Consider the following 12,528-nt stretch of genomic DNA (forward strand, 5'->3'; position numbering starts at 1 on the left):
ATGCAAAGATTTCATTTTCACACTTCGTCTTTTAAATTCCTCCATAGTAGATAAATATGACATGGTGTTGAGTTGGGAGATTTAAGAACCTCACATTATTGCAAATAATTCTATCACAAATTGCTTGCATTAAAACATTTGATTAAGAATGGTTGTTGAAGTTCAAAGGAACTGTCCACCCTACCCCATTATCTCCTGGCCTAGTTGCCTCATGAGTGATGCCTTATTGGTGTCACTTATGGGATCCAGACCTGTCTTCGGACAGTTGACTAAACAACAACAACCATCTTTGTAAAAATAGGGCTCATGTCGTGGTTTACTTGTGGTAGTACCATAATATTTCCACTTTATAACAACATTCGAAACTCTTCATTTTGGCAGATTCAGAGGGGCTAAAATGTCTCTGATAGACTTACTATTTAAGTGGCACCGTATGATCATACCACGTTGAAACTTGCTAAGCTCTGCAGACCGAACCATGCTGCTATTATTTGTAACACTGAACTGTACACAATACAGTATACTGCCTTCACTAAAACCAGTTTGTAGCATATCATGTGACTGTAGGCTTCAAATCACTACTATTCAGAGGTGTCCCAATACTGGTAGTGTAGGCTTTCACAACTGGAGTCTATAGATCTAGAGAGGCCGTGGTCTGTTGGTTGCTTTTATACCAGACGTTTCGTCTGCAACTGCGGCAGACATATTCAGTGGAGTGGTATCCGAGGTCGCAACACTCTTCTTGGCGTACCTGAGGCAACTGATCCTGTGGCTGGTTGTGCGGCCGTATTTATAGTACAACTAGCGGGCCGAGGCCTGTTGTCGCTGCTGTCCGCGCCACTTTGTTCGCTGCTCCTGTTCTGGGTTCCATCCTTTTGTTGTAGTGGCTTCTTATCTGTTCTGTTTAGGACCGGGTACCAACATTTGTTTAGCTTTACACCTTCTTCCTTGCGATTAAAGTTATCATGTTTATAGATTTCGATCGCTTCTCTATGTAGACGGGGGAAGAAGTGTGTCATCATGCTCAAGATGTCCGTGTCCTTAAATTGTATGTTGTGATCGCCCTCTTGATAGGCATGTGCTGCCACTGCTGATTTGTCGATCTGTCCTAGGCAGCAATTCCTATTGTGTTCTGTCAGTCTCGTCCTGATGCTCCGCTGTGTAGTACCGATGTAGACCTTCCCACACGAACACTGAATCCTGTAAACTCCGGCGGACAGTAGCTTATCTCGTTTGTCCATGGATGACCTCAGCATGCTCCGGATTTGCTTAGTCGGCAGGAAGGTCGTTTCCACTTCATGTCGTTTCAGTACCCTGCTGATACGGTCTGTTGCCTCAGGTACGCCGAGAAGAGTGTTGCGACCTCGGATACCACTCCACTGAAGATGTCTGCCGCAGTTGCAGACGAAACGTCTGGTATAAAACCAACCAACAGACCACTGCCTCTCAGCCCGGAAAATGAATCTAGATCTGGCCCAATACTTTTGATCAGTATGCAATCTCCACAATGTGAATGCATGTCTTAGAGATGTCTCTTCATGTCACATTAGTTTCACTAGACTGTGTTTATCCATACTGAAATCAAAGAATAGTAAAATTTTTCTGCATGTTTTAATCATCCTCGTATATTGGTGTGGCAATGTAAAGAGCAAATTATTTGGATTAACTTAGAGAGAATAATTTCTTGTTTATAAGTGAGTATGCATGGCTGTTATTTTCCTGCTATAAATGCTTCTTCAATTCTCCTCTAATTAATTGATATAGATGTTTCTTCAGTGTTATTTTTATTGTATTTACAGCAATGCTTTATTACTGTCCAATACTTCGATCATGTTAAATGGTTATGATTCAGTATGTATAATTTGTACAGTATACAGTGTGTTCCATTGGTCTTTGTACAGGAGCTGAGGATGTATTTGTGAGAAGAAAATATACAAAACTGTTCATATACCATTCTGTCTAAGACACTACAGTTTTGGGTAAAAGGTGGTGGGAGGGAAGAAAATCTATAATCGACCATTCTTTTTCTGAAATAAATAATACTTGCATTTGAGAAATTTGTATCCCCTCAGGGTATAAGGTAGTTCTAAAAGACGAAGTAGACCATTTTTTTGATTGTCTCTTTTCCACGTATGTAACGTGGTGAAACAAAGTGCATTCCTGTAGATGTGCACACACTTGTTCTTTTTATAAACAAAATTAAACTAGCTTGCAATCAGCTAGCACTCAGAATTCGGACAACATGAATACAATCATTTCAGCACTGTAATAACTTATGGCATATTTTAAGATATAGGAAGGTAAAGAAATTGATTCTTGTTTTATATTAAAAGGAATTTGTGAAATTTTTATACAGTATTTTAACTAAAATTTCGCGAAGCCAATGGAAATATCCCACGTGGATTAATTATATAGAATAGACATACCTCATTGTTCTGGAGTAACATTGAATCTGTGCATAATATCTGTTGCTATTGTCATTAGTTCTTCCCTGGATAATGAATGTGATGGAGTAGCATTTCATATCTTAATTTGTATTCGTATGGCAGATTTGTAGTTTTAGAGTTTGTAGTTAGAATAAACTTTTTTTTTTTAAATACACTTAACATATCATCTAACATTGGCCGTTTACATGTGATTTATCAACTTTAGGAGACATCCTACTTGCTTTAGTTTGAGATAACCTTTTTTTTTCCTCGTTTCCAGATTGCATTTTTTTTAACAAATTCTTTAACTGTTACTGTTGGTTCTGTTCCTCGTAACTCCAAGAGGAACCCTTTTTTTGTTTCTGTTTATTTATTAACTTGATAAAATAATATACCAAGCTTGTTTGAGAATAACTTTTTTTAATTTTACAGTAGCATGCAAATTAATCCGAACAACATAATTACTTATGCAAAAACACTCAAACGGGATAAAAAGAAGGATCTAAGACCTACCTCAGTAATCTATGTGGCCTCCCTTGTTCCTAATAACAGCTCTGAGACGATTTGGCATGGATTTCACTAATTTCCCACAAATATTCTTCATTTCTTCATCGCGAAACCATACAACAATGAGGGCAGAAATCATCTACTCCTTTGTAGAACAATCAATTTTTTGCACTCTTTTTTTGCAAATTGACCACAAGTTCTCAATGGGGTTGATGTCGGGTGAGTTGCCTGGCCAGGGGAGTACCTGAATATTCATCTTGTTGAAGAATTCTTTAGTTTTTCAAGACGTATGGCATGGTGCCAGGTCTTGTTGGAACACACCTCTGCCATCCAAAAATGATTTTTGCAGCTGGGGTATGATTCTGGTTTCCAATAAGTGAATATATTTGTCAGAATTCATCATTCCCTTGATAGGTATTAATGCTCCAGGCCCTTCATGTGTAAAACAACCCCAAAACATTACTTTAGGTGGGTATTTGGGTGCTTGTTGTAGATGCACTGCTGTTACTTTTTCGGATCCTTTCCGTACGTAAGAAACACGGTGGCCGTGGACCTCGAAATGAGACTCATCGGAAAAAAGTACATTCTTCCAGTCATTCACTGTCCAGTGTTGATGTAATTTTGCCCACATTAAGGGTTTTTTTGCACATAACAGGGGTTAGCAGTTGCTTCTTAATAGGCTTACGAGCCCTTCGTCCAGCTTCCAAAAGCCTACGCCGCACTGTTGTGACGTGAATATTCGCCCCAGTGGTAGCCATTAACTCGCGGGTTAAATCGACAGCAGTTAGTCTAGGATTTAATTTACTTTTCCTGACAATTAAACGATCATCTGCAGGTGAAGTCTTCCTTTTCCGGCCACAGTTTCCTTTTTTCTGGGGTGTGATGGATCCAGTCTCCCTGTATCGTTTTATGATCGAATTAACAGTAGCCAAACCGATATGACATTCTGCAGCAATTTGCCTCTGTGTCATAGAAGAATGCTCTGCTAATGTTATAATTTTAGACCGTTTTCGTGGAGTTGTATCCATTTGTGAAGACGACAGAATGTACACAGGATTGCAGTATTAAGTCTTCAACACAACTGAAATGCTTATAAGTACAAAACGACAGGCAAAATGTCACATATTATAAAAAAATAATGACAGACCTTCAACAATGGAATTACACGTACTACAGATGTCAATTAAAGCGATATGAGCAGCTGTGAGGCCAACAATGACAGAAAATGTAAAAATATGTCATGTTCGGATTAATTTGCACGCTACTGTATGGCCCGTAGCCATGCTCATTGTAAGTTTAGCATGACAATACACAACACATTAATTTCTAAGAAGAGCTTCACACACTTGTGAGTTTTTGTACCACACTATTTATGTGAAACTGTATGTGAAGTTAAAATAGAAGTGGATTATGCCTTATGTCGTTGCAGATTTTGTTACTTTGACAGTGAAAAATTAGAGAAGGGAAACCGATTATGGATATAAAAATACTCAGTTCTAAATATGTAATTTTTTTAATAAGTTCAAGGGGGAGGGGGAATTCAAGTCCGGTAACCCTCCCTTGGATATGCTGCTGCATGTACCAATAGTGACTGCAGTTGTAACCATAATAGTACATTATACAATGAGCCTATAATGAAGGTAATTAAGAAGTGAGTATGGATATTTATGAAACATGTGCAAGTGAGTTTCATAATTTTCATACGAGCTTCTTAATTACCATTATAGGCGAGTTTCATACGACTTTTTATGCTCGACCATATTTCTAACTTGACATTATTAATTTTATTGTATCTGACCTGGAGCAATGTCCCGTATGTTGTGAGATGTGCGCAGACGCGAAAGTATTGATTTTTTCCGAGGAACAGATGTCCACATTGACCTTGCTAGGCCATGAGAACCTACAGAGATAACATTGAAATAAAATTAGACATTGAAAAACGAGATGACAAATTGAATTTATTTGAATACTATTTACAATTAACGCTAATTATTATAGTAACAGAACATAACCTTCTGCGACAGTATTGGATTTCCAGCCTCCGTGACTTTTCGCTAATTCTCTTTCGATTGCATCCGAGAATAATCGATACTTGCGGTTTTATAACGGTAGAAAGCTGACCTGTCATTGGCTGAACAGTTGTAACCTGAGTCGTCATTGGCTGAAAGACCTGACCTTTAATGAGTAGGTGTACTTAAATGACATGCATTAAAGGTCTGCTACCAGGTGTATAATTACTACATTTCGGCGTGGTCGAGCATAAAAATACTAACGTGATATCCAAAGGGACATAGTAGTGTGCACTATCTTAAAAAGAATGCATAGATAATGATCCAAGTAGATTAATTACATAATTTTAAGATTATAACTGATCTTAATTATTTGTAGTGTTATAGATTTAAGTTTTAAATTAAAGAAAAAGAATATCTGTGAAGTGTGGCCCACTGGCTTAGTTGAGTCGTCGATGTAAGAAGTGAGTGGCATGGTTTTGCATGTGAATTTTTAGTCTAAAAGATTTATTTATGAATGTACCGGCAGTGTATTTTTTTCATGTGAATTTTAAATCAGCTGGCGATTGAGGAAGAACTCTGCACATTGTCAGTCGCCCACTCCTTGTGATGAGAGAACAGAGACTTGCAGAAGAATACTGTTTGTCACCCAATCGTCCTCTTGCTACAGGTATCTTGAGGCCCCCTCTCGCCTGGTCCCCCCTACATTCGTCTTTATTGATTAACAACTTGAATGAATCACCCAAGAGCAACCAATCAGGGTCGAGCTGTGTAGTTAGCAGAACACTTTTTGACATTTCCTTTGTCTGTATTTTTGGAAGTGTTGTGTGCGTTGGCAAGAGGTCTTGTTAGAGCATATGTTGGCAGGCATGTTGGCACATGCATTGTGTTTGTTCAGGTGGGGCACTCCTCATCTGGCAGCAACATGAACTATCCAAGTTACTGCAAGGTAAACAAGATGACTTCCAGTACGTTTGCTCGCTCAATCTCTCTTGCTTTGATGCTGAGTGTTTTGGTTCTGTGCCTGTATTATTACAAATATAATTTTGATATTGTATATTGTGAGATTTGGCTTCAAGTCTGATCTGTTTCGAGAACTCCTGTGAATTCTTTTATAATGGAGTTAAAATTCAGTTCAAAAAATGAGACGGTTTTGAAGGAAATAATTCTTTAATTCATTCAAGTCCATATTGTCCTATACATAGCCATTTCATCCTATATGATGTTGTTTAATTCATTTTGATATTGTAGATATTGTCTCCCAAATTCCAGGAGAAGAAGTTTAGGTCGGCGAAATGGAGAAAATGGTAACCATTACATTGAGATTGTTGTAAACACTGAATTTAGTTGACCGATTATGGAAAACACTATGATTCAGAAAGGTTGAAGAGAACAGGGAGGAGAAAAAGAAATCCTACTTTTTGTGCTGTTGCAGTGATCTAAATCCAATTAAATCAAGCTGTTTCAAAGATTTGGTGTATGTTTGTCTTCATTTGAGAACAGAAGGGGATGGAGAAAAAAAAGAAAAAGAATGTTACTTTATGGTACCATTGCAAACAGTTAAATCCAGTTCACTGAACATAGAAAGTACTGCATTTCGAAGGTTAGATCTACTGTTGTAGTCCACACCTGTGGAGTAACGGTCAGCGCATCTGGCCGCAAAACCAGGTGGCCCAGGTTCGAATCCAGGTCGGGACAAGTTACCTGGTTGAGGTTTTTTCTGGGGTTTCCCTCAACCAATACGAGCAAATGCAGGGTAACTTTCAGTGCTGGACCCTGGATTCATTTCACCGGCATTATCACCTTCATTTCATTCAGACGCTAGATAACTTGAGATGTTGATACAGCGTCGTAAAATAACCCAATAAAATAAATAAAATCTGTTGTGTCATAGTAAAAACAATTAGTGGAAGAAAGGAAAAGGATTCCTAGGTGTTAGAGCTAAATCCAGTTGACTTATCATAGAAAGCACAGTGTTGTATGATTATATGTATATTTGTCTTCAGGTGAAAACAGGAGGAGAATTAGGAAAAGAAAAAGGATTCCTTGTCCTTGGGGTCATTACTAAAACTTAGTTTAATTGACTGACTACAGAAAGCACGACATTACAGAAGGTTGGATCAATCTAGTCTTCAGATGGAAAGGGAAAGGAGAAAAAAGAATTATAAGTTACTCATTGTAATTACAAAGCTTGAATCTAGTTATCTGACTACAGTATAGAAAATACGACGTTTCATATGAAAATGGAAAGAAATGGGAAGAAAAATGAATCCTATTTGTTGGAACTATTAAAAATAATGAAACCCAGCTGACAGACTACAAAAAAAGTGACATTTTGAGGGTTACATCTATTTTTTGTCTTAATATTAAAAACTATGTCTAGTCCACACCTGTGGAGTAATGGTCAGCGCGCCTGGGTTCGAATCCCGGTCGGGGCAAGTTACCTGGTTGAGGTTTTTTCCGGAGTTTTCCCTCAACCCAATATGAGCAAATGCTGGATAACTTTCGATGCTGGAACCCGGACTCATTTCACCGGCATTATCACCTTTATTTCATTCAGACGCTAAATAACCTAGATGTTGATACAGCGCCACAAAATAACCCAATAAAAAAAAACTACTTCTAGACATTTTAAAGCTCCTAAGAAGCCTTTCGAGGGCCAAACCCAGGATGGGCTCGTTGCATTTAGACATACATTCGCCTTTTGAGTGCCCCATATATGTGGTGATTGTCCTAGTTCGACAGGTGGGCCATCCTGCCTTGGCCCTGGCAGAGCCAGGCCCCAACCCCTGATGAGTACTTGATAAGCCTCAGGGCCCAAAGCCCATGCTCTTCCTGTATCAGCATTGGAAACCTGTACTACCCCAGTACTTCATCCCAGCCTATTTTAACTATTATGGATGTAGATGAAATCAGGGGAAGGTGGAATAGTGTTTGTGGAATGATAGAGGGAAATAGGAGTACCCCGAAAAAAATTCTGTGCCATGTCTGCTTTGTCCACTACAAATTGTAACACGATCAGGCTGGTGATGGAACTCAGGCTGTCTGGAAGAAAGATTAGCACACTAGTGCTTGAGTCACAGATGCAATAAAAATGTAGGAAAAGGAGAATAATTCCTACTTGTTGATGACCCTAAAATGAGACAAACCCACATCACTGACTGTAGAAAACAAGATGGTTCGTAAAGTAGAATCTACCATGAAATGAAAAAAAAAAAAAGAATGGGAGATTGGAAAAGGAATTTTATTCATTTAGCCCATTTTAGTGACCCAGTTTGTGAAGGCCCAATTGGTTCTCCTTCCTTTTTCACTGAAGACGAGGCATATCTAAACTTGAAAACATCGTTTTTACTTGTCTGTCAGCAATAGATGAAGTTGAATCTAAGCTTCTTCTCCAGTATATGCCACCATTGCTTCCTCTTCTACCCATTTGTAAATGAGTTGAGTTCATCATAATTTATTTATATATGCCCACTCTAGTTTTCCCTTTTTGGAAAACCCATCTATCCATATTTACCTAAACGTAGCTTTTATAACAGTCAATGTTAAATTAGTATAGAATATTACTTCCCACAATCTTTTGTAATAATGAGGTCTGAAATATGACTTTGAAAATTATATTAAATCTTGTCTTCATAATGTTCATTATCAGTTAAAGTTAGTTAATATAATAATGGAATATAAGCCATAAAAAAGAAACATTGCTTGCAATGGAATGTTTCTACAGTCATGAACTTTACTTTTTCATCAGTGCAAAGAGTGTTTGATTAATGAAAAATAAAAATTGCTCAATTTAGCTAGCTGTGATAGAATATAAGAAGAGTGGATTCAAGTTGCTTTGTGAGAAATGCCAGTTTTGTACTTGTACTTTGTTTTGCTTATGTTGGGCTGCTTGGCTCCTGTCTTCAGGAAAAACTGCTGTCAAAAATTTGTATTTATGCTCTTGACGTTTTTGTGCCTGTAATATGTTTTTAATTTCATGTTAGGTATCTGCATATCCCAGCTAGCTTGTACAGTGATATTTTTTTTTATATCAGTGCAGATGATTCTTTTCTTTGCAGTGCATTCTTGGACTATTTATTTTGCAAATACAATTAATTAATCTGTTGATAACAGTATTAGCAGTTCATTGCTGTCTAAGCAAATTTATAAAATTGTGTAAAATAATTAGAACTTCGGCAGATCATATGATATTATACAGGATGATCCAAAAGTCTTGTTCAAAACTTCCGAAGTGTGGACAAGGTTCAAAGTAGAAAATGAACCTATATCATCTCTCATATAGCTCACCGATTGATCACCAATTTACCAGGTTCGGTTCTCTGTAGATAGAGTAGGGTTTTCACATATTTGGGAAAATCTAATATCAATAAATGACTCTAGAGATATTGATATAAAATTACAACTATACAGGGAGGAAGTGAAATAACCCTGCAGATTTTCAAAGCGAATATCTCCTGTTGTATCCAACAAAAAAGTGTGATATCATATTTCTCAGAAAAAATGTTTTTTGCCAAATGTTTAACACTTTTATTCAATAACTGTTGCGAGTAAAATCATGATTTTTGTCCATTTCGATAGAAAAATCTAGTAAAGAATCATTTATTCCTCTGGTTCGTTGACCTCTTCCATCTGTATTACGAGAAGAAAGAGCAATGTGTTAGTGGTAATGTTGCCATACTGCTGAAACTTCCAACTCAATTTTTTAATTATAACCATGCATTTAATCACAAAACGTAATAAAGGTTTTCCACTCATTTAAGTGTACTCCATCATCCCTTTCAATCTGCAGGATCCACCTTGTATAACAGAATAATTAAATGACATTTGGTAAACACATGTTAACTAGCACTAAATTATACATTCATAATATTTGTTCCAAACACCAGCTTTACTTTAATGAAGCAAAACTTCGGTTATGAATAAAAGATGTGCAAAAAACTGGAAGCTGCACACATGTCCTTGAGACCTCTGCTGGACTTTAATAGATTACCTAGGCAGAAAATACAGATGTCTAGATTAGATAAAAAAACACAGATGTTCAGGAAACCCTTAAAGTTCAGATTATAATAGAAATTAAATTACACCCATAGAACTGGAAAAACCATGAGTGCAGAAGGTTCCCCAAACAAATTTTCTCAGGCCAGTCCACAAGAATGAAGGGATTTAGGTTGACCAAGAAATAAATGAAATTACCAGGAGCACCTTCAAGAGTAGTAGAAGAATAGGACCTACTGGACCTAATCCAGAATCGTTCATGATGATGATGATGATGATGATGATGATGATGATGATGATGATGATGATGATGATGTTGATCTCAGCTATGTGTAGATAGGTTTTTATACATTCTGCCTTGTACCTATAACAAATAGTCGCACAGTTTCAAAATGGTTGGATAGTACTCAGAAATGACATCATTGAAATATCCGACCATTATTGACATTTCATTGGATGTAGTTTGTCTTCATTTGGATTTTAAGTTCGTTATATTAACTGATTTTATTGTTGAAATTGCATTTGGTGTTACAAATATTTATGGTAGTGGGATTTGTTTGGAGAAATGCGAAAAATTAATGAATAAAATGTCAAATTTCTTCGTTTCTTTGGGTCAGTTTTTTTATTTAAATCTCGTACAGAAATATTTTGAAATCTTTTCGGAATATTGAATATGTAGGTCCAATACTTTTGTGCAGAGTTTTAACAAGGCAAACTGATTTTAAGACTTCTTTCAATTCACAGTATGTTCATTCCATACAATTGCTGCTCTGCAGTGTATGACGTCATTAAAAACATTGCTGCCAGCATATGAAACTCAGATATTTTTGTGTATAATTTATGTTAGTTTTCATTTTAAATCCTTAAATGTTGCAACTTTAACTTACAAGCTTCGCCAGAACTCTGCAGTTTTGTGGTGCAAGATTTCTCTGCAGTATCAGTATAGACATGGGCCTGCAGGTACTTTTGTTTATAAACCAAGGAAATGTAGGGAAACAAAGAACAGTAGACCAGAAATTGTACCTCTGTGACCATGTTCTTTTCAAATTTGACGCTGTGGTGCTTTGGCCTGGAAGCAGACTTTGCAACCACCAGACCACTAAGGGTTGACCCTTGTGGGGTTTACTGTGTGGATTAAAAGCACCTAGATGGTAGTAAGGCACTCTGTGAAAGTCCATGCTGTGGAGTCACGAGGACACCAGGTAGCATAGGAATGTGTTGTTGTTGTTTTCTAATGCCAGGCATTTGACAATAAAGTCATTTGACCTCTTGCACTCCAATATTTTTCAAAGATATTATCATGACCAGCCACTGAAGCACAGATTTTGAGGTGTTCCGAATCCATTACTTGGTTTGAATTGCACAATGGACAGTTAGGGGACTGATATATTCCAATTCTATGCAGGTGTTTGACCAAACAATCATGGCCTGTTGCCAATCTAAATGCAGCTACAGACGATTTTCGTGGTAAATCGGGAATTAACTGTGGATTTTGATGCAGAGAGTTCCATTTTTTCCCTTGGGATTGTGTTATCAAATTTTGTTTGTTGAAGTCTAAGTATGTAGATTTAATAAATCTTTTCACAGAGTAAAAATTGGAGTGGTTAAATGGCAAGTTGTAGCCGATTTAAGTGAACACCATATTTTAACGTTTTGGTGGCTACTTCATTCACACACAACCCCCAGAATGTCTGGAGGACCACACCTGCTGTTGGTCGACGGACCTAGCTGGGAGATCTTGTTGATCACTAGCTTTCCCTCCTTAAGCCACTGGAGGACGATTTTAGTGCCATAGCAGGTCAGCACTAGGAACAGAAAAGTATAAAGAGGAGGAAGGAAAGGGAAATGAACCCCTAGGCCTCGAATGCTCTAATGCCGTTGGGGTCGAAGAAAGTAAGAGTTCAGTCAGAGGACTGGATAGGAAAGGATAAAGAGGGAATTAGGTATTGGTTAGAGGAAAATTATACCAAATTCAGTCATTAACTCATCAAGCTGACCAGTGCTAATTGATGAGTAGCTCCTCCCTTTAGTTCAGCTTGTAAAATTATGCTTACTAACAGCTGCACCACGGGAAGGTAGGGATAATGTGTGATAATTATTACTGAGTCTAGGAAGTGGGTCGTATGTAGCAGGGCTCAGGGATCAGAATATGACAGGTGAAAGTTGATCGACGTTGGTTTACATAAAGTATTTTACTTGAAAACTTGTGTATGCTGCAGAAGTTTTGACTTAATTTTTGGATCATCCTACATGAAGGCCTTGGTGCATAACTCTGCTTGGTTGCACATTGTTCATTGTATGGTCTAAATGCAATCAATTTGTTCATAGTTGTTTTTTCTACGTGGATGGATGTGAATATTTTGATCGTAAATAAGAAATGGACAATTTGTTTACTGCAGGATAGGCATGCATCCAGTACAAAACAAATTATCTCATATAGACGATTATCCTTGTCGCTTACATAAAGAAGACAGTTGAGCAATAAACTCCTGCTCTTATCAAATAAGTTAGTTAGTGTGTGGAGATATGGTTTCTCACTCTTTTGCTACCTAATTTTATTGTGTTAGTTACTTGGAATCTTTTTTAAG

At 37.4% G+C, this 12,528-nt stretch overlaps 1 protein-coding gene across 4 annotated transcripts in view; it reads left to right on the top strand.

The window, feature by feature from the left end:
- The window catches only part of Zdhhc8 (zinc finger DHHC-type containing 8), a 103,661-nt gene that overhangs the window by 56,899 nt on the left and 34,234 nt on the right, over positions 1–12,528 (top strand). For 3 of the 4 annotated variants that reach the window (XR_011336085.1, XM_069846916.1, XM_069846918.1), the window contains one exon: positions 5,502–5,612. The exons of the other annotated variant lie outside the window; for it this stretch is intronic. Coding sequence is in view for 2 of the 3 variants with exons in the window: in XM_069846916.1 (XP_069703017.1) it covers positions 5,502–5,612 (111 nt within the window). In the remaining variant the exon portion in view is untranslated. The remainder of the gene's footprint in view (positions 1–5,501; positions 5,613–12,528) is intronic. 4 annotated transcript variants of the gene reach the window in all.

Source organism: Periplaneta americana, chromosome 15 (assembly GCF_040183065.1).
Source record: "Periplaneta americana isolate PAMFEO1 chromosome 15, P.americana_PAMFEO1_priV1, whole genome shotgun sequence".
Taxonomy (NCBI): domain Eukaryota; kingdom Metazoa; phylum Arthropoda; class Insecta; order Blattodea; family Blattidae; genus Periplaneta; species Periplaneta americana.